A 20587-nucleotide genomic window follows, 5' to 3' on the forward strand; every position below is an offset into this window, starting at 1 on the left:
TCTACCTCACTTGCTTTGGCAATGTTAACACATGTTTCCCATGCCAATAAAGCACCTTGAATTGAATTGAATTGAATTGAGAGAGAGAGAGAGAGAGAGAGAGAGAGAGAGAGAGAGAGAGAGAGAGAGAGAGAGAGAGAGAGAGAGAGAGAGAGAGAGAGAGAGAGAGAGAGAGAGAGAGAGAGAGAGAGAGAGAGAGAGAGAGAGAGAGAGAGAGAGAGAGAGAGAGAGAATACTTAAATTCACACAGGACACCGGATAAGACAGGAGAAGTACTCCAGATATAACAAACTGACCCTAGCCCCCCGACACATAAACCACTGCAGCATAAATACTGGAGGCTGAGACAGGAGGGGTCAGGAGACACTGTGGCCCCATCCGATGATACCCCCGGACAGGGCCAAACAGGCAGGATATAACCCCACCCACTTTGCCAAACACAGCCCCCATACCACTAAAGGGATATCTTCAACCACCAACTTACCATCCTGCGACAAGGCCGAGTATAGCCCACAAAGATCTCCGCCACGGCACAACCCAAGGGGGGGCGCCAAACCAGACAGGAAGATCACGTCAGTGACTCAACCCACTCAAGTGACGCACCCCTCCTAGGGACGGCATGAAAGAGCACCAGTAAGCCAGTGACTTAGCCCCTGTAATAGGGTTAGAGGCAGAGAATCCCAGTGGAGAGAGGGGAACCGGCCAGGCAGAGACAGCAAGGGCGGTTCGTTGCTCCTGAGCCTTTCCGTTCACCTTCACACTCCTGGGCCAGACTACACTCAATCATATGACCCACTGAAGAGATGAGTCTTCAGTAAAGACTTAAAGGTTGAGAATGAGTCTGCGTCTCTCACATGGGTAGGCAGACCATTCCATAAAAATTGAGCTCTATAGCCGAAAGCCCTGTCTCCAGCTGTTTGCTTAGAAATTCTAGGGACAATTAGGAGGCCTGCGTCTTGAGACCGTAGCGTACGTGTAGGTATGTACGGAAGGACCAAATCGGAAAGATAGGTAGGAGCAAGCCCATGTAATGCTTTGTAGGTTAGCAGTAAAACCTTGAAATCAGCCCTTGCCTTAACAGGAAGCCAGTGTAGGGAGGCTAGCACTGGAGTAATAATATGATACATAATATGATACATTTTTGGTTCTAGTCAGGATTCTAGCAGCCCTATTTAGCACTAACTGAAGTTTATTTAGTGCTTTATCCGGGTAGCCGGAAAGTAGAGCATTGGAGTAGTCTAACCTAGGAGTAACAAAAGCATGGATAAATCTTTCAGCATGTTTGGACAGAAAGTTTCTGATTTTTGCAATGTTACGTAGATGGAAATAAGCTGTCCTTGAAACAGTCATGATATGTTCGTCAAAAGAGAGATCAGGGTCCACAGTAACGCCGAGGTCCTTCATAGTTTTAATTGAGACGACTTTACAACCATCAAGATTAATTGTCAGATTCAACAGAAGATCTCTTTGTTTCTTAGGACCTAGAACAAGCATCTCTGTTTTGTCCGAGTTTAAAAGTAGAAAGTTTGCAGCCATCCACTTCCTTATGTCTGAAACACAGGCTTCTAGCGAGGGCAATTTTGGGGCTTTCATCATGTTTCATTTATATGTACAGCTGTGTGTCCTCCGCATAGCAGTGAAAGTTAACATTATGTTTTCGAATGACATCCCCAAGAGGTAAAATATATAGTGAAAATAATAGTGGTCCCAAAACGGAACCTTGAGGAACACCGAAATGTACAGTTGATTTGTCAGAGGACAAACCATTCACAGAGACAAACTGATATCTTTCCGACAGATAAGATCTAAACCAGGCAAGAACTTGTCCGTGTAGACCAATTTGGATTTCCAATCTCTCCAAAAGAATGTGGTGATCGATGGTATCAAAGGCAGCACTAAGGTCTAGGAGCACGAGGACAGATGCAGAGCCTCGGTCTGACGCCATTATAAGGTAATTTACCACCTTCACAAGTGCAGTCTCAGTGCTATGGTGGGGTCTAAAACCAGACTGAAGCATTTCGTATACATTGTTTGTCTTCAGGAAGGCAGTGAGTTGCAGTGCAACAGCTTTTTCAATTTTTTTTGAGAGGAATGGAAGATTCGATATAGGCTGATAGTTTTTTTTTTCTGTGTCAAGGTTTGGCTTTTTCAAGAGAGGCTTTATTACTGCCACTTTTAGTGAGTTTGGTACACATCTGGTGGATAGAGAGACGTTTATTATGTTCAACATAGGAGGGCCGAGCACAGGAAGCAGCTCTTTCAGTAGTTTAGTTGGAATAGGGTCCAGTATGCAGCTTTAGAGTGCTCTTCACTGACAATTTGCAGTTTTGTCTCATCAGGGGTGATGGTCGGATTCGCGTTTATTGTCGAAGGAATGAGCGTTACACCGAGGCCTGTACTCTGTAGCGGGATCTATTTGGAGGTGGAGGGTCCGTCATGGTCTGGGGCGGTGTGTCACAGCATCATCGGACTGAGCTTGTTGTTATTGCAGGCAATCTCAACGCTGTGCGTTACAGGGAAGACATCCTCCTCCCTCATGTGGTACCCTTCCTGCAGGCTCATCCTGACATGACCCTCCAGCATGACAATGCCACCAGCCATACTTGTTCTGTGCGTGATTTCCTGCAAGACAGGAATGTCAGTGTTCTGCCATGGCCAGCGAAGAGCCCGGATCTCAATTCCATTGAGCACGTCTGGGACCTGTTGGATCGGAGGGTGAGGTCTAGGGCCATTCCCCCCAGAAATGTCCGGGAACTTGCAGGTGCCTTGGTGGAAAAGTGGGGTAACATCTCACAGCAAAAACTGGCAAACCTGGTGCAGTACTTAATGCAGCTGGTGGCCACACCAGAGACTAACTGTTAGTTTTGATTTTGACCCCCCCTTTGTTCAGGGACACATTCAATTTCTGTGAGTCACATGTCTGTGGAACTTGACCATTTTATGTCTCAGTTGTTGAATCTTGTTATGTTCATACAAATATGCACACATATTTAGTTTGCTGAAAATAAACGCAGCTGACAGTGAGAGGACGATTCTTTTTTTGCTGAGTTTAGAATATTGAGAATCGCAATACATATCATATCGTCACCAAAGTATTGTGATGATATGGTATCGTGAGGTCCCTGGCAATAAAACATATTGGATGATTCTGACTTCATCAGCTGCATACCAACGTGACATTTACATATTCAGGGTTGTGAATTAATTTGCACATCATTTGCACAAATCAAACTTAGCTTATGCACTTTGCAGTCCTTAAGCTATCTGAAAATCTTCTCAGACACCTGGCTGATGGCTTCATGGTAACCAAGCCAGACATATTGAGTGGTTGGAGTGGTTTCCAAAGCATCTGTTTATTCAAATTAAGTGTCAGTAAGTATTAGTCTCGGAGTGGCCCAATCCACAGGTTCTTCAATGTTATTTTAATGTTAAACTTTCACATCAAGAGCAACACAACCAACATGCTGCATGATAATCCAAAATGCTATACAATGGTATGTTCATTATCAAGTTCATCCTGTCATAATCTAATATACAAATTGTTAATTGTACTTGTTAAAACACAACATTTAAAGAAACACAAATCTACACAATATTACATTTACCTTTAACATTTATGAGTATTGATTCAAATTGGAATAGTAGTGTAATGGGACTACAACATTAAACATTTGCTCATCTTGACGATTATAAAAAACAAATTCTAAAATATTTCCATACACATCATAAATTATATTCAATCTCTTGAGCTGCATAAGCTATATGTACAGTAAAGTGTCTTAGGGAAATCTTTCAAAGATTTGCAAACAAATTGAACATCTGTCTCATTCAGTAAAGCATATTGACACTACAATTAATTCAGTAAAGCATATTGACACTACAATTCATTTAGTAAAGCATATTGACACTACAATCCATTTAGTAAAGCATATTGACACTACAATCCATTTAGTAAAGCATATTTACACTACAATCCATTTAGTAAAGCATATTGACAACACAATCCATTTAGTAAAGTATATTGACACTACAATCCATTTAGTAAAGTATATTGACACTACAATCCATTCAGTAAAGCATATTGACACTACAATCCATTTAGTAAAGCATATTGACACTACAATCCATTTAGTAAAGCCTATTGACACTACAATTCATTTAGTAAAGCATATTGACACTACAATCCATTTAGTAAAGCCTATTGACACTACAATCCATTTAGTAAAGCATATTGACACTACAATCCATTTAGTAAAGCCTATTGACACTACAATCCATTTAGTAAAGCATATTGACACTACAATCCATTTAGTAAAGCATATTGACATTACAATTCATTCACTAAACCATATTGACACCACAATTCATTCACTAAAGCATATTGACACCACAAGTCATTCAGTAAAGTATATCGACACCACAATTTATTCATATTGGGGCCGATTCCGAACCGAGTTAAGCGCGTGTAATGGAACGTAATTACCTTTTTATTAAACTTAAGCATGAGAATAGCAGGCTATTCACCGACTATTCGTTTGAGGTGGGAATTGAATAAAAGTTTCCACCACCTTTACGTGAGAGTAAACCATGAATAACGTCTAGCAAACCTACCGGTTCCAAGTGGAAAAAGCATCTACTTTATTCTGCACTGTTATTTACAGCTGGATAAGAGCTTTTAAGAAGAGCTGGATAAATGAGTAATCCGTTTGGATAAAGGAATTATAAATATAAATGACACTTGTTTTAGATATATTTTCCCTCATAATCACTGGAAACCAATGTGAAACCACTCATATGGCAGCAACCTGAAGCATATCAACATAGCAACTTTCCCACATGAAAGTTTATGAAATATGCAGAATTTAAATTGTACTGGCTTTTAATTTGCAGAGATGGGCACTCTCTAATTCCTTAATTATAGGCTACCCCGACTGTCTCTGTTTCCTATTTCTAACATTTAAATATTCACTAGTCACTATCAGTATCGACCGTCAGTAGACCTAATAACCACACATGTTCAACTGCCAATTTACTGTTACTTCCCTTCAGTTGGTATAGACTACATTATCATTCCATTTAATGACATTGTTTGGTTTACCTTAATTTGCTTCCTCTGTAAACTCCTTTACGGCCGTGTGGTTGTTGCTGAGGATCATTAGCAACAGTTAATCATGTATATTTTTTAAGATATGTAGGCTTATTATATCGTTGAACGCGACACAATACTTGGCTGTGTCAACACAGTTCGATGGTTAGTGTAGGTAATAGACGAGGGTATAGCCTACTATTGTACACTATTCTCCCTATTAGAATAGTATATACACTAATCTTACATCATTACCACGGGTTAAAGAACTGAATGTGGACATTTTCTGAATGAATCAAACCACCGTTTTCTTTCTTTCGTGCATAAAGGCTCTCCAAACCTGTTTTTTATGATTCGGACATTTTTTCCTAAACCCAAATAATCTTCAAGATCAGAGTATTTTTTAAATCGACCAATTGGTACTAAAACGGAGACGAATACGCATATATTTAGATGTCTGTCTTTCATTGATCCATAATACTCTGAACCCGTTCTCTCTATATATTCTAGTGAGTCTGTCAACCGAAATTCTAACTAAAAGGTACACCGTATTTAAATGTACTGAAAACCCTACTGAATGAAAACTCGACAAGAAAATCCACTCACAATCCAATCAGTAAAGCATACTGACACCACAATCTATTCAGTAAGTCATATTGACACCACAATCTATTCAGTAAAGCATACTGACACCACAATCTATTCAGTAAATCTTATTGACACCACAATGTATTCAGTAAAGCATATTGACACCACAATCTATTCGGTAAATGTCTGTTTATTTGATTCCTATATCTAGGTGGTCCTTTGTATCGATCAGATTCCAAGGTAAGACCCAAGTGCAGACTGAGTGAAGTAACAATGTTTATTGTAACAACAGGGGCAGGCAAACGACAGGTCAAGGCAGGCAGGGGTTGATAATCCAGAGTAGGAGCAAAGGTACTGGCCGGCAGGCAGGCAGTGGTCAGGGTCAGAGACAGGCAGGCTTAGGGCCAGGGACAGGCAGTGGTCAGGGCCAGAGACAGGCAGGCTCAGGGCCAGGGACAGGCAGTGGTCAGGGCCAGAGACAGGCAGGCTCAGGGCCAGGGACAGGCAGTGGTCAGGGTCAAAGACAGGCAGGCTTAGGGCCAGGGACAGGCAGTGGTCAGGGCCAGAGACAGGCAGGCTCAGGGCCAGGGACAGGCAGTGGTCAGGGCCAGAGACAGGCAGGCTCAGGGCCAGGGACAGGCAGTGGTCAGGCGGGCGGGTACAGGGTCAGGACAGGCAGGCTCAGGGCCAGGGACAGGCAGGCTCAGGGCCAGGGACAGGCAGTGGTCAGGCGGGCGGGTACAGGGTCAGGACAGGCAGGCTCAGGGCCAGGGACAGGCAGGCTCAGGGCCAGGGACAGGCAGTGGTCAGGGCCAGAGACAGGCAGGCTCAGGGCCAGGGAAAGGCAGTGGTCAGGCGGGCGGGTACAGGGTCAGGACAGGCAGGCTCAGGGCCAGGGACAGGCAGGCTCAGGGCCAGGGACAGGCAGGCTCAGGGCCAGGGACAGGCAGGCTCAGGGCCAGGGACAGGCAGTGGTCAGGGTCAGGGACAGGCAGGCTCAGGGCCAGGGACAGGCAGGCTCAGGGCCAGGGACAGGCAGTGGTCAGGCGGGCGGGTACAGGGTCAGGACAGGCAGGCTCAGGGCCAGGGACAGGCAGGCTCAGGGCCAGGGACAGGCAGTGGTCAGGCGGGCGGGTACAGGGTCAGGACAGGCAAAGGTCAAAACCCAGGAGGATGCGGAAAAAGAGAGACTAGGGAAAACCAGGAGCTGAGAGAAACCACTGGTAGACTTGAACAAACAAGACAAACTGGCAACAGGCAGAGAAAAAACACAGGTATAAATACACAGGGGATAATGTATGAAAACATGACTGTAAGTTGCTTTGGATAAAAGCATCTGCTAAATGGCATATATTATTATTAAAATATGTTGGCCAGCAAGTGGGATGGTTTTTAGCGGCTGAATGAAATTTATTCAGAGTGCGTTATGCGACTGAACAAGGTAAGTCTGAAAACCAAATACTGAGAAGTGCGTAGGAAAGGTATACATTCTTAAGTCTGAATCAGTCCCTTTGACATGAAATCAATTTTTTTTAATTTAACAAGGCAAGTCAGTTAAGAACAAATTCTTATTTACAATGACGGCCTACCCCAGCCAAACCCGGACGACGCTGGGCCAATTGTGCGCCGCCATATGGGACTCCCAATCACTGCCGGATGTGACGCAGCCCGGATTCAAATCAGGTACTGCAGTGATGCCTCTTGCACTGAGATGCAGTGTCTTAGACCACAGCACCACTCAGGAGCCCAATTCATATTGACACCAGAATCTATTCAGTAAGTAGTATTGACACCACAATCCATTCAGTAAAGTAAATTAGCACCACAGTCTATTCATATTGACACCTCAGTTAATTCAGTAAAGCATATTGACACCACAATCTATTCAGTAAATCATATTGACACCACACTCCATTCAGTAAAGCATATTGACATCACACTCCATTCAGTAAATCATATTGACACCACAATGTATTCAGTAAAGCATATTGACACCACAATCTATTTATATTGACACCACAATATTCAAAATGACACCACAATCTATTCATATTGATACCACAATCTATTCAGTAAAGCATATTGACACCACAATCTATTTATATTGACACCACAATATTCAAAATGACACCACAATCTATTCATATTGATACCACAATCTATTCAGTAAATCATAATGACACCACAATCTATTCATATTGATACCACAATCTATTCAGTAAATCATATTGACACCACAATCTATTCAGTAAATCATAATGACACCACAATCTATTCAGTAAATCATATTGACATCACACTCCATTCAGTAAAGCATATTGACACCACAATCTATTCAGTAAATCATAATGACACCACAATCTATTCAGTAAATCATATTGACATCACACTCCATTCAGTAAAGCATATTGACACCACAATCTATTCAGTAAATCATAATGACACCACAATCTATTCAGTAAATCATATTGACATCACACTCCATTCAGTAAAGCATATTGACACCACACTCCATTCAGTAAATCATATTGACACCACAATGTATTCAGTAAAGCATATTGACGTCACACTCCATTCAGTAAATCATATTGACATCACACTCCATTCAGTAAATCATAATGACACCACAATCTATTCATATTGATACCACAATCTATTCAGTAAATCATATTGACACCACAATCTATTCATACTGACACCATAATCCAATCAGTGAAGCTTATTGACACCACAATCTATTCATACTGACACCATAATCCAATCAGTGAAGCTTATTGACACCACAATCTATTCATTAAATGGCTGTTTATTTGATTCCTATGTTTATTTAAGCAATAAGGCCTGAGAGGGTGTGGTATGTTGGCCATTTTAAACTGGGTGGTTTGAGCCCTGAATGCTGATTGGCTGAAAGCCATGAAAGCCATATCAGACTGTATAGTGTCCTATAGTGTCTTGTAGTGTCAAATAAACAGCCATTTACTGAATAGACTGTTCTCTCTGCTACCTCACGGCAAGCAGTACCGGAGCGCCAAGTCTAGGTCCAAAAGGCTTCTTAACAGCTAATCACATGGCTATCCGTACTATTTGCATCCCCCCGCACCACCACCGACCCCCATTTTTACGCTGCTGCTACTCTCTGTTTATTATCCATGCATAGTCACTTTAACTCTACCTACATGTTCATATTACATCAATTACCTCGACTAACCTGTGCCCCCGCACATTGACTCTGTACCGATACCCCCTGTATATAGCCTGGCTACTGTTATTTTATTGTTACTCTTTAGTTATTTGTTATTTTTCAATTTTTTACTTCAGTTTATTTTATTAAATTCTTTCTTAACACTTACTTTTCTTATAACAGCATTGTTGGTTAAGGACTTGTCAGTCAGCATTTCACTGTAAGGTCTTAGACCTGTTGTATTCGGCGCATGTGACAAATATAATTTGATTTGATACCATGGGTTTGACTAAATATTTATTTTTTACAGCTCTAATTACGTTGGTAACCAGTTTATAATAGCAATAAGGCACCACGGGGGTTTGTGATATTTGCCCAATATACCACGATTCTGAGTTGCGTCGTGCCTAAGAACAGCCCTTAGCCATGGTATATTGGCCATATACCACACCCCCTCGGGCCATATTTCTTAAATATACTCAGCCTAAGGGCTGTTCTTATGCACGACACAAAGCGGAGTGCCTGGATACAGCCCTTAGCAGTGGTATATTGGCCATATATCACAAACCCCCAAGGTGCCTTATTGCTATTATAAGTCCGTTACCAACATAAATATAACAGTAAAGAATAATTTGTGTCATAATTGTGGTATATTGTCTGATATACACACCGCTGGAATGCTGTTTCAGCCAATCAGCATTCAGGACCCAAACGACCCTGTTTATTATCACAGATAATGACCACCATTTGATCTGCTTCATAGTGTGATAGTTTTGTTTGGCCAACAAAAGTTTTTAAAAATAATTCTGCATAAATTGTATTTTCATAGATATACAGGTAACTGACAAAATAACGGAAACACTTGAGTAAATTAAGGATACAAAGTATATTGAAAGCAGGTGCTTAATTAAGTTAATTAAGCAATTAACATCCCATCATGCTTAGTGTCATGTATAAAAAATGCTGGGCAGGCCATTATTTTGCTAGCCCCCTTTAGGATGACAATGCCCCCACCCACAGGGCATTAGTAGTCACTGAACGGTTTGATGAGCATGAAATTATGTAAACCATATGCCATGGCCGTCTCAGTCACCATATTTCAACCCAATTGAACACTTATGGGAGATTCTGGAGCGGTGCCTGAGACAGTGTTTTCCACCACCATCAACAAAACACCAAATGATGGAATTTCTTATGGAAAAATGGTGTCGCATCCCTCCAATACAGTTCCAGACACTTGTAGAACCTATGCCGAGGTGCATTGAAGCTGTTCTGGCTGGTGGAGGCCCAACGCCCTATTAAAACGCTATATGTTGGTGTTTCCTTTATTTTGTCAATCATCTTCTACCAATGACTACCAGTGACTGTAAGCTCAGAAATATATTGTTTTGTCATGGATCTGTGCTCGTTCAGGTGCAGCTGTCAGCTACATTGGTGCCAACCTCATCCAACCTGATTTCCAAATGTTTTGTTGGTTGACTTCTCAGCGATAGGGACTCCTATATCTCAATAGTATTTTCTTGATTACTCTCTCCTGACGTCCTTCTCAGAATTAATTAGAGGATGAGGTCAAAGGGGAGGAAATTGATCTTTCAGATACATCCTTTGCTTTCAGTGCTCTCGGCCATAAGGTGCTTCCTCGTTCAAACTCCAACTACATGTAATTATGGTCAATTATTGTAGTGGTTGTTGAGGACTTATGTGCCTGTCGTAATGGCCAACTCTCCTGTGGCATCTTGGTCCCCAGAACCACCGGGATGTCACCCAGGGTGGAGAAGGTGTTCACACGGTGCAGTCGGTGGGATGTCATGAAGCTGCTGCTGTTCCCCCTTGGCCCTCGACCCCCCACTCCTCTGTGACGGGGGAAGAGGTCACGATGACACAGGCAGGACAGGAACTTGTCGTGGAGCGACGCGTAGATAAATGGGTTGTAGCACGCCGAGCTCATAGCTAACAGGTGGCACGACACTTGGATCACGTTGACGTGGCTCTTGCCCAGGATGGTGAAGTCAGTATCCAGGTCGCGGATGAGATTGACCACCTGAAGAGGGAGCCAGGAGAAGGCGAAGCAGAGCACCGACACAAGGAGGAGGCAGAACGTCTTTCTTCTCTTTCGCCCCCAGTTCATTTGGTTAGAGACAGGACCCGCCGCCATCAAACCAGAAATGTTCCTTTGTCTCAAGTGGTAGGAGATAGCGAGGTAGGATGCAGACACAGCGGCGAGTGGCACAAAGTAAGAGAAGAGCAGGACAAAGCAGGAGTAGACAAGGCGTCCCCGCTCCTGGCCATGCCAGAACTCCTCACAGACGACCATGTGGAGACCGGTGGCGCTCAGGTCCAGGTAGCCAGTGTGGAGAGCCGTAGGAGTGGAAAACGCAAGGCTACACAACCAGATGACAGCCACCAAACCCCAGCAGAACTGGCAACCCACCCGCCTGCGAATGGGATAGGCCACAACGACGTACCGGTCCACTGCGATGGCTGTGAGGGACAAGACGGCTGCGAAAACCGTCGCCGACTGCATCAAGGTGACAAAGTGGCACATGAAGCGTCCGAAGAGCCACCCTCGCTTGTCGAAGGCATAGGAGGCTGTCAGGGGCACGCAGAAGATGCACATGATCAAATCAACTAGCGCCAAGTTGCCGATCAGGAAGTTGGTGGTGTTGTGTCTCTTCTTGTTGAGCCCGATGAGGATGAGCAGCAGGAGGTTGCCAGAGCAGGCGACCAGGATCACCATGGAGTAGAGAGGGATGAATAGGGGCTTCAGGTCAAATAGGATATCCAACCCAGTGAATGAGGAGGAGGACGATGAGGAGTAGGCAGGAAGAGATGTGTTCTCTACCCAAGAGCAGTTCAGAGAAAACTCCCTGTTGTCCATCCCTGTAACACACAACAGAACAGGGAATACATCAGAGAAAACAACATCAGAGAAAACATCATCAGAGAAAACAACATCAGAGAAAACAACATCAGAGAAAACAACATCAGGGAAAACATCACCAGGGAAAACAACATCACCAGGGAAAACATCACCAGGGAAAACAACATCAGAGAAAACAACATCAGGGAAAACATCATCAGGGAAAACATCATCAGGGAAAACATCATCAGGGAAAACATCATCAGGGAAAACATCACCAGGGAAAACAACATCACCAGGGAAAACAACATCAGGGAAAACAACATCAGAGAAAACAACATCAGGGAAAACATCACCAGGGAAAACAACATCAGGGAAAACATCATCAGGGAAAACAACATCAGAGAAAACATCATCAGGGAAAACAACATCAGGGAAAACATCATCAGGGAAAACAACATCAGGGAAAACAACATCAGGGAAAACAACATCAGGGAAAACAACATCAGGGAAAACAACATCAGGGAAAACATCATCAGGGAAAACATCATCAGGGAAAACAACATCAGGGAAAACATCACCAGGGAAAACATCATCAGTGAAAACAACATCAGGGAAAACAACATCAGGGAAAACATCACCAGGGAAAACATCATCAGTGAAAACAACATCAGGGAAAACATCACCAGGGAAATCGTATTACAATAAAGCAATGCAGGTCAGTAAAAAGAGAAACCAAAAGGCGATGTTGCATTTTACACTTGAATTAATGTTAAGGGGTACTTTGGCTGTCAAATCGCATATTATCAATGGTGTAATTGTGATATCTCATTCATTGTCTATTTCATCACCTCATCATAGTCTCTCATAGCATGGAAAAGTTCTGAATAATGATATTTAAAAGGCTAATTATCATCTTCCATATTCAACAACACCTACTGAAATATCAGTCGGGATAACCTTTGAAAATGAACTATGCCTCCTCAGCGCTTTGCCTCTCATTTGCAGGCTATGTGATTAGTCTATAGTTGAAATGTGAAATGATTGAGACTTGTTGGCATTCAGAGAGTTTTTCTGAATAGAGGTTATTTGCATTTTCTACATTTTAGCAGACGCTTTTATCCAGAGCAATTAGGGTTAAGGGCCTTGCTCAATGGCACCTCGGCAGTTTTTTTAACCTATCGGCACCAGCATTTAAACCAGCAACTTTTCGGTTACTGGCCTAACGCTGTTAATCGCTAGGCTACCTGCTGCCCCGTTTGGATTGACCTGAGCTGACAATGAGGTGCACTTTGCCCTGGACAATATCAGTCTTATGTAGTAATACATTCAGAACTCTGTGCATTCTACATTTCCCCCTCTATCCTTTGTTATTGTTGGGGAGAGAGAACTTGCCTGCCATTACAAAAATAAACATGTTCCATTCAAAAGGCCACAGCTACATTCAATTTAATGTTGTGGGGGGACAGGACAAGTTCCAAATGGTATTAGCAAACGTTCTGAATCTGATCTGGACTATTAAATAATACGATTAAATCATATTCAGATTTGACACGGATAGGCCACAATGTGTGTATTTAGGTCATGGCTAAACAGATTCTCCAAATGACAATATGGGTCAATAATAAAAGTGGGAAAGCACAATGTGCTCATGGATATGAGTCAAACTGTATTTCTGAGCTTGGTGCAGAGAAAACACGAGTCTGAGGTAACTGGGTTCTGTGTGCACCACAGGTGGACCTTGGTGTGAACTGGACCATGGGTAAACTTCAAGAAAATTCATCATGTTAGCCTAATCCACTTTGAAAAAGACAGATAGAGACATATATCAGTTAAGTCCTTTACATCATAAATGCCTCTGTGAGGAGAACCAAATCATTCATGATTTCATAAATATCAGGGTTGTACGGGACTCAAGAGTATAATATCTCAGGAAAATGTATCAATAATTAATTAATGAATCAATGAAGAGATTTAGACCAGTAGCTCTTTCACGAGTAGAGTTACTGTCCATGCATACTTGTCTACTAACATAGCCACTTCTAGGAAGACTGTATAAATCATAAAGTCGGTGCCTTTGGCTATAGTTATTGTTCCATTGTGGAAAAATGTTAATGCTCACTCACCTGACTAATAACTTGGCTTAAATTTCAAACATTTAAATCAGTTGACATGCAAACAAGATGCTTTCTGTATCATACTGTATAGTGGTCTTATATCAAATCAACGACACAGTCTAGGGCCATAGTTTGAAATAAATCTATTCCAGAATCTATATCATCTAGTAAAAAATGTAATAATTATACGCAAAAGCATGCACACCTAATGCCAAAGAAAAATCATAACTTAACTTATTTTACAATCCACGTTTTAAATATCCTATATTCTTTAAATTTCCCTTTGGAAGCAGCATTTCTATAAATATATAACAAAAACACATTGAATATATATTTACCTTTTTTTTTGTGTAGTTGAACAACTTCTAAAGAGATCCAGGAGAGATTCTTCAAAGCAACTCTTGTGAGAAGGATATCTGCACAGCTCCCTCCGTCAATCTGTCTCTCTTCAAGTAGTCCACCTTTTCACTGATGCATCTGAATAAGGAGCAATCTGACTGCTGGGGGGGGGGGGGGGGACTCCACAGCCGCATGATTTCATTCGCTCGAGTCGCCACTGCTGACTATTATCAAATGAAGTACATAAGAAAGTTGATATAATTCTGAATGTCACTCACTACTAGTTCTGTCAACATATTATTTGGCTGTGCGGATTTATTTACGTCTGGGTTATTTTGTGGATCACAATGCTGCCATCTAGGGGTGGCTATACAGTAGAGAATATACAGTAGAGGCATTAATGTACATTAATGTACATTAATGAGCGTAGTATATTTATCATACATGGTAATAATGAACGTAGTATATTTACTATGAACGTAGTATATTTACCATACATGGTCATGAACGTAGTATATTTATCACACGTGGTAATAATGAACGTAGTATATTTATCACGTGGTAATAATGAACGTAGTATATTTATCATACATGGTAATAATGAACGTAGTATATTTACCATACATGGTCATGAACATAGTATATTTATCATACATGGTAATAATGAACATAGTATATTTACCATACATGGTCATGAATGTAGTATATTTACCATACATGGCAATAATGAACGTAGTATATTATAATACATGGTACTAATGAACGTAGTATATTTACCATACATGGTAATAATAAACGTAGTATATTTATCATACATGTTCATGAACGTAGTATATTTATCATACATGGCCATGAACGTAGTATATTTATCATACATGGTAATAATGAACGTAGTATATTTATCATACATGTTCATGAACGTAGTATATTTACCATACATGGTCATGAACATACTATATTTACCATACATGGTCATGAACGTAGTATATTTACCATACATGGTCATGAACGTAGTATATTTACCATACATGGTCATGAACATGTAGTAGCTACATTTATAATGATTTCATCTAAGCTATTAATACTCTTGATTGGACTGGTAGACTGGTATCTTAAAAGCAGTGCAAAAGCTCGTTACAACATTATAGACCAACATAGTGCAGTAGCCTTACAAAAATGCAACCGGTGTGGTTTCAGGATATTACCCCAACAATTAACTGCTTTTTATTTGAAACATATCATAAAATCAACAACATTTGATAGGAGTAACATAAACAATGGACCGTTCCAATATTTGCAACGATATGTCACCGAATTCTTTCTCCTCAATAATAAAGACAAATACACATAAGCTAATAATGACAGTACAGGAAATCCAATCATGTTTCTGTCCAGGAATAACACATGATAACGTATAAAAATGTCTGCAGTGAACAGGTAGCTATTTCTCAGGTATGGGACTCTTGTCCTCTTCAGGGTTCTGAGTGGCTGCCTCTGGTCCGCTCTGTGATTGGTCCATAGAGGTCTGCTCTCGGCTCAGTGACGGCAGGAGGAGACACTCCAGCTCCTCAGCGCTGATGGCCACTTTCTCAGGTACCAGCCAACGCTTTAGATGCTCCAGGGTACTGTGAAGGGAAGTTATCACACATCCTATCATTACACAAAGAGGCAAGGTTGATAACAGAACAATCAGTGGACCTGTAAGAAACTTTATAAGCTCAGCCTTCAAAGCTGCTCAGTGATAGTGAGTTTATAGACTTACCTTTCTGCCTGTAGAACAAATGATGCTCACCTCTGAACTAGCTCGTCCTCCTGAAAGAGTTCCGAGCTCTGAGCGTCGTGCAAGAATCTATCCCAGCATTCTGTTTTGGCCTGAGATAGGGAGCGCAGCATCTCCCTGGACGTCACCTCAGTACACTGGCCCTCTATTCTCTTCAGACGGTTCTCTGAAAGACAGGATTTAAAATGAACTTCAATAGTATGCTAAGTAATATGGGACCTTGATTTCTGGCTTTCTCACAATCATTCCAAATAGCCAAGTCAAAAATTTGACTTTGCAGTGTGTTGCCAGGGGAGACCAGGATTAACAGTAAAACCTGTGTTGGGATACTTTCCCAATTCATTATCTTTCTGGACATAAAATGTTCTGCATGAACTAAAGCTTACACCTATCAAATCAAATTATTTGTCACATGCGCCGAATATCGTGAAATGCTTACTTCAGAGCCCTTAACCAACAATGCAGTTCAAGAGATAAGAAAATATTTACCAAACAAACTAAGAAGAAGAAAAAAAAGTAACACAATAAAATAACAATAAGGAGGCTATATACAGGGGGTACCGGTACCGAGTCAATCCAACATCAAGAATGGAAAGAAGACTGGCCCTCTTAACTACAGTAAAGCAATGATGCTCACCAACACTGGTCCTAGGTAGCTGTTGGGTATACAGGCTTTTGTTCCATACTAGCAAGGACCAGGGTTGATGGCTAGGGCTGTTATGGTGACTATATTACCGCCACACCTGCAGTCATGAGTCACGACTAGCGCTGTTAACGGTGACTGAATTATCGCCACGGCTGCAGTAAAATTCTACATGACAGTTGAGTCACGGTAATCTGGTTTTATGCATTCTGGACATGCATTAGTAGTAGCCTACCCAACTCGCTAACGATCATCAGGTCGCTAATGGCCTGGTTACTCAGGACTCTATTGTCCTGCTAACCACTCTGACATTAGTGGAAAACATGGTACTTGTGGATGTTGTTTCAAAGCCTAACAACAAATTGGTCAGCGCTTTCTAAAGTGATGATTCATTCAAAACGGCCATTTGCATATTAGAGCTAATGCATAAGCACAGGCCTATATATTAGCCCAAGCCCCCCCCCCCCCCCCCCAAAAGCTCAATTCAAATAATGATTGTGCCGTTATACAATACATAGCCAACCGCATAATTACACATGGCAGAAAAACATTAAACAAAATACTGATTTAAGATCTTTGGTAAATCATTTGTCTAGCCTAAAATAAACAAATTCAGATTTAGCCTACAATTATAGTGCATTTGTTTTGGATTTTGCATAGCCTATTAATAGGCTTTTTGTTAAATGTTAATTTATTTATTTAGCCTTTACTTAACTAGGCAAGTACGTTAAGAACAAATTCTAGGAACAGTGGGTTAACTGCTTTGTTCAGGGGCAGAATGAAAGATTTGTACCTTGCCAGCTCGGGGACTCGATCTAGCAACCTTTCGGTTACTGGCCCAACGCTCTAACCACCTGCCGCCCCATAATTAATAGACATTACCTTTAGCTACAGAATGTCTCACCACTGTGCGTTTCCATCTCCTCCCCTCTCTCCTTCATTCCTTTATCATGCGCACAAAGAGAGGGGCTGTCAACAGTTAAATTAAATACTTTGTTTCGTTGTGAAAACATGTTACTATCGATGTTCCCCAATAGATTTCACTTGGTTTCCCAAATTAAGCACGGGATAGCTGCAGGAACAGGGAGAACCCATTGCATAGAGAGTTTAGGCAGAACATTACATTTGCCGCAGCGAAATTACCGGAGTAGCCTACCCAACATGAGTGAAAAACTTATCGGCGGGAAAGCGGCCTCCATTCGCTATTCCAGTGCATATGGATGACATGTATTTCCCCCCTGCCCCTACCCAAGGTCTTTTGCATGACAATAATGGGCTGATAAAATTGAATGATCGCCACTACTAATAGCCATAGGTAAGGGTGAGTCATGACAGAAGGTCGATATTAGATTGACTTTACCTAAACTAGTAATGTAGACATCCGAGTCTTCCATAGGTTCCCAGACGCTGTGAGAGGAGAAACTCATAGACGTGCCATTAGATTGCAGGTCATTGCCAACATGTGAAGGTTGGAATGAATCTTTGAACAGAGCAGCATTATCCTCTCCTCGGCCTTGATCTTTCTCCTGCACATCAGGCAGGCTCCAGCAGATCTCTGACCACAGATCTCTGACCACAGATCTCTGACCACAGATCTCTGACCACAGATCTCTGACCACAGATCTCTGACCACAGATCTCTGACCACAGATCTCTGACCACAGATCTCTGACCACAGATCTCTGACCACAGATCTCTGCTGGACCGGGCCTTATGACTCTCAAAATCGTCAAACATCTTCATACAGTGGTCTGTTGAGACAAGCATCATCAACAACATAGTCAGTGGTGTAAAGTGCTTAAGTAAAAATATTTTAAAGTACTACTTAAGTAGTTTTGGGGGGTATCTGTACGTGACTTTACTATTTATATTTCTGCCAACTTTTACTTTACTACATTCCTAAAAAAAATAATGTACTTTTTACTCCATACATTTTCCCTCGCACACAAAAGTACTCACAACATGTTTACAGGAAAATGGTCCAATTAACACTTATAAAGAGAACATCCCTTGTCATCCCTACTGCCTCTGATCTGGCGCACTCACTAAACGCAAATGCTTAATTTGTAAATGTCTGAGTGTTGGAGTGTGCCCCTGGCTATCCGTAAATAAATAAAAAATTATAAAATTGTGCCGTCTGGATTGTTTAATATAAGGAATTTGAAATGATTTATACTTTTGATACTTAATATATTTTAGCAAATTCCATTTACTTTTGGTACTTAAGCATATTTAAAGACAAATATTTTGAGATTTTTACTCAAGTAGTATTTTACTGGGTGACTTTCACTTGAGTCATTTTCTATTAAGGTAGCTTTACTTTTACTCAAGTATGACAATTTAGTACTTTTTCTACCATGGAAAAAAGTTATTATGAACTACTAATAGCAAGCTCAATAATGAATTAAATTCTAGCTAGAAAGAGCAATGCAATTAAGTTTGAAGGTATACCAAATCCAAGGTGTTGGTAAACTGTCCACCCAAATTAGAAATGAGATAAGAACATTCTGATTCATTGTTGCAGTTTATTTGTTAGCTAGGATATTACTTTAGATGCAGCTAGCTAGTTAACGTTAATGATAACGCCAATTTAGTTAACGTTAGCTAGCTGCAACTAAAATAATCACCTTGCCATTGGAATTTGAAATTATAAATGGTAAACATTCACTCTGCTAGCTAAAGATGTTTATTGGTGTCTTACCTTCGACTTCAATTTAGAGCAGCTAAACCGTATTTTATCAGGTAGTATCTAGGACTTTACTTTGCTAACGTTAGCTAGCTAGCCTGCTCCTCTAGCTGGAAGAATCCCAAACAAATCTAAACAAGGCCATCCTTCTTTGGGGTGTTTTGAGTGATCTGACTAGAGAAGGTAACTGCCTGTCAAGTCATTCTGAGGTTCTATGAATGCTCATAGGCTTTCATTTGTGTAATCCCAATGTTATTGGCCAGCTCTGTGGGGACCAGGAAGTGTGTCCTACAGCTGGGTCCTACATGGTTGTCTCTAGTTACTACAGCCACAAAATCAAAATAGGTTAAATCGTTAAAAAAAAGCTTTTTGGTCTTAATTCATGGTTAGGTTTAGGCATAAGGTTAGCAGTGTGGTTAGGTTTAGGTTTGACCGTCCTACAGCCAGAGATAAATTTCTCTAATATTTCTGCTACAGCTGAGGCCAAATGAAATCATCATCATCATCATCTTTATCTACTTCATGTTCTTCTTCTACTTCAAGGTTTATTGGCAGACTACACCCCAAAAGGTGAATTACCGCAACATACGGGATGAATTAGAAGTGCGGGACGAAAACAAAAAGATCGCAAAAATAAGGTTATCAGTGTAGTTAGGTTTGTCTGGCCTTTTCTCTAATATCTTTGCTACAGCTGATGCCAAATGAAATTATCATCAACTTCTTCTTTTTCCATCTTCTTCTTATTGTTATTTTTCTCCTTCAAGCTTTATTGGCAGACTACACCCCAAAAGGTGAATTGCCGCCACCTACTGTGCGGGATGAAAACAAAAAGATCGCAAAAATTAAACAAAACCTCCAAGGAGCCTGAGAGTGCGGCACATCATCCTTTTGCCTCCATATAGGAGATCCGATAGAACGTCCTGACTTTCACCACCTTGACTTCCTTTACCCTTACAGGGCATTTCAAGAACTCTGGATCATGATCATTTACTCCACAATTGCAGCACTGACCTTCTTCACTCCAATCTTCAGTACACATCTTTCGTCTGCACACATTTGCAACATGGCCAATTTTTTTACACTTTTTACATTGTAGCATTTTGGGGACGAATGGTATTACTCCGTACCTTACAGCGGAGTCTGCTGAGGGGAGGACAGCTCATAATAATGTTGAATGGAATGGAAACCATGTGTTTAATGTGTATTTGATACCCTTCCACCAATTCCGCCACCAATCTCCTGTGGTACCTTATAAATCCCTCCTGTGGTACCTTATAAATCCCTCCTGTAGTACCTTATATACCCCTC

General features: G+C 41.3%; 2 protein-coding genes across 2 annotated transcripts; both read right to left on the reverse strand.

Moving 5' to 3' along the window:
- Positions 1-10484: 10484 nt before the first annotated feature.
- Positions 10485-11740, reverse strand: prlh2r (prolactin releasing hormone 2 receptor). The gene has a single exon (XM_055864056.1). It carries the CDS (start codon positions 11731-11733, stop codon positions 10510-10512), a length of 1224 nt encoding a protein of 407 aa, XP_055720031.1. The 5' UTR covers positions 11734-11740; the 3' UTR covers positions 10485-10509.
- A 3117-nt stretch (positions 11741-14857) lies between these two features.
- Positions 14858-19595, reverse strand: LOC129811320 (coiled-coil domain-containing protein 32-like). The gene is made up of 4 exons (XM_055862536.1): positions 19295-19595; positions 17955-18344; positions 15964-16117; positions 14858-15796 (listed from the first exon to the last, which is right to left on the reverse strand). Exons 2-4 carry the CDS (start codon positions 18334-18336, stop codon positions 15613-15615), a joined length of 720 nt encoding a protein of 239 aa, XP_055718511.1. The 5' UTR covers positions 18337-18344; positions 19295-19595; the 3' UTR covers positions 14858-15612.
- Positions 19596-20587: the final 992 nt, after the last annotated feature.

The sequence above is a fragment of the Salvelinus fontinalis genome, chromosome 15, assembly GCF_029448725.1.
Source record: "Salvelinus fontinalis isolate EN_2023a chromosome 15, ASM2944872v1, whole genome shotgun sequence".
In the NCBI taxonomy this organism is placed as follows: Eukaryota; Metazoa; Chordata; class Actinopteri; order Salmoniformes; family Salmonidae; genus Salvelinus; species Salvelinus fontinalis.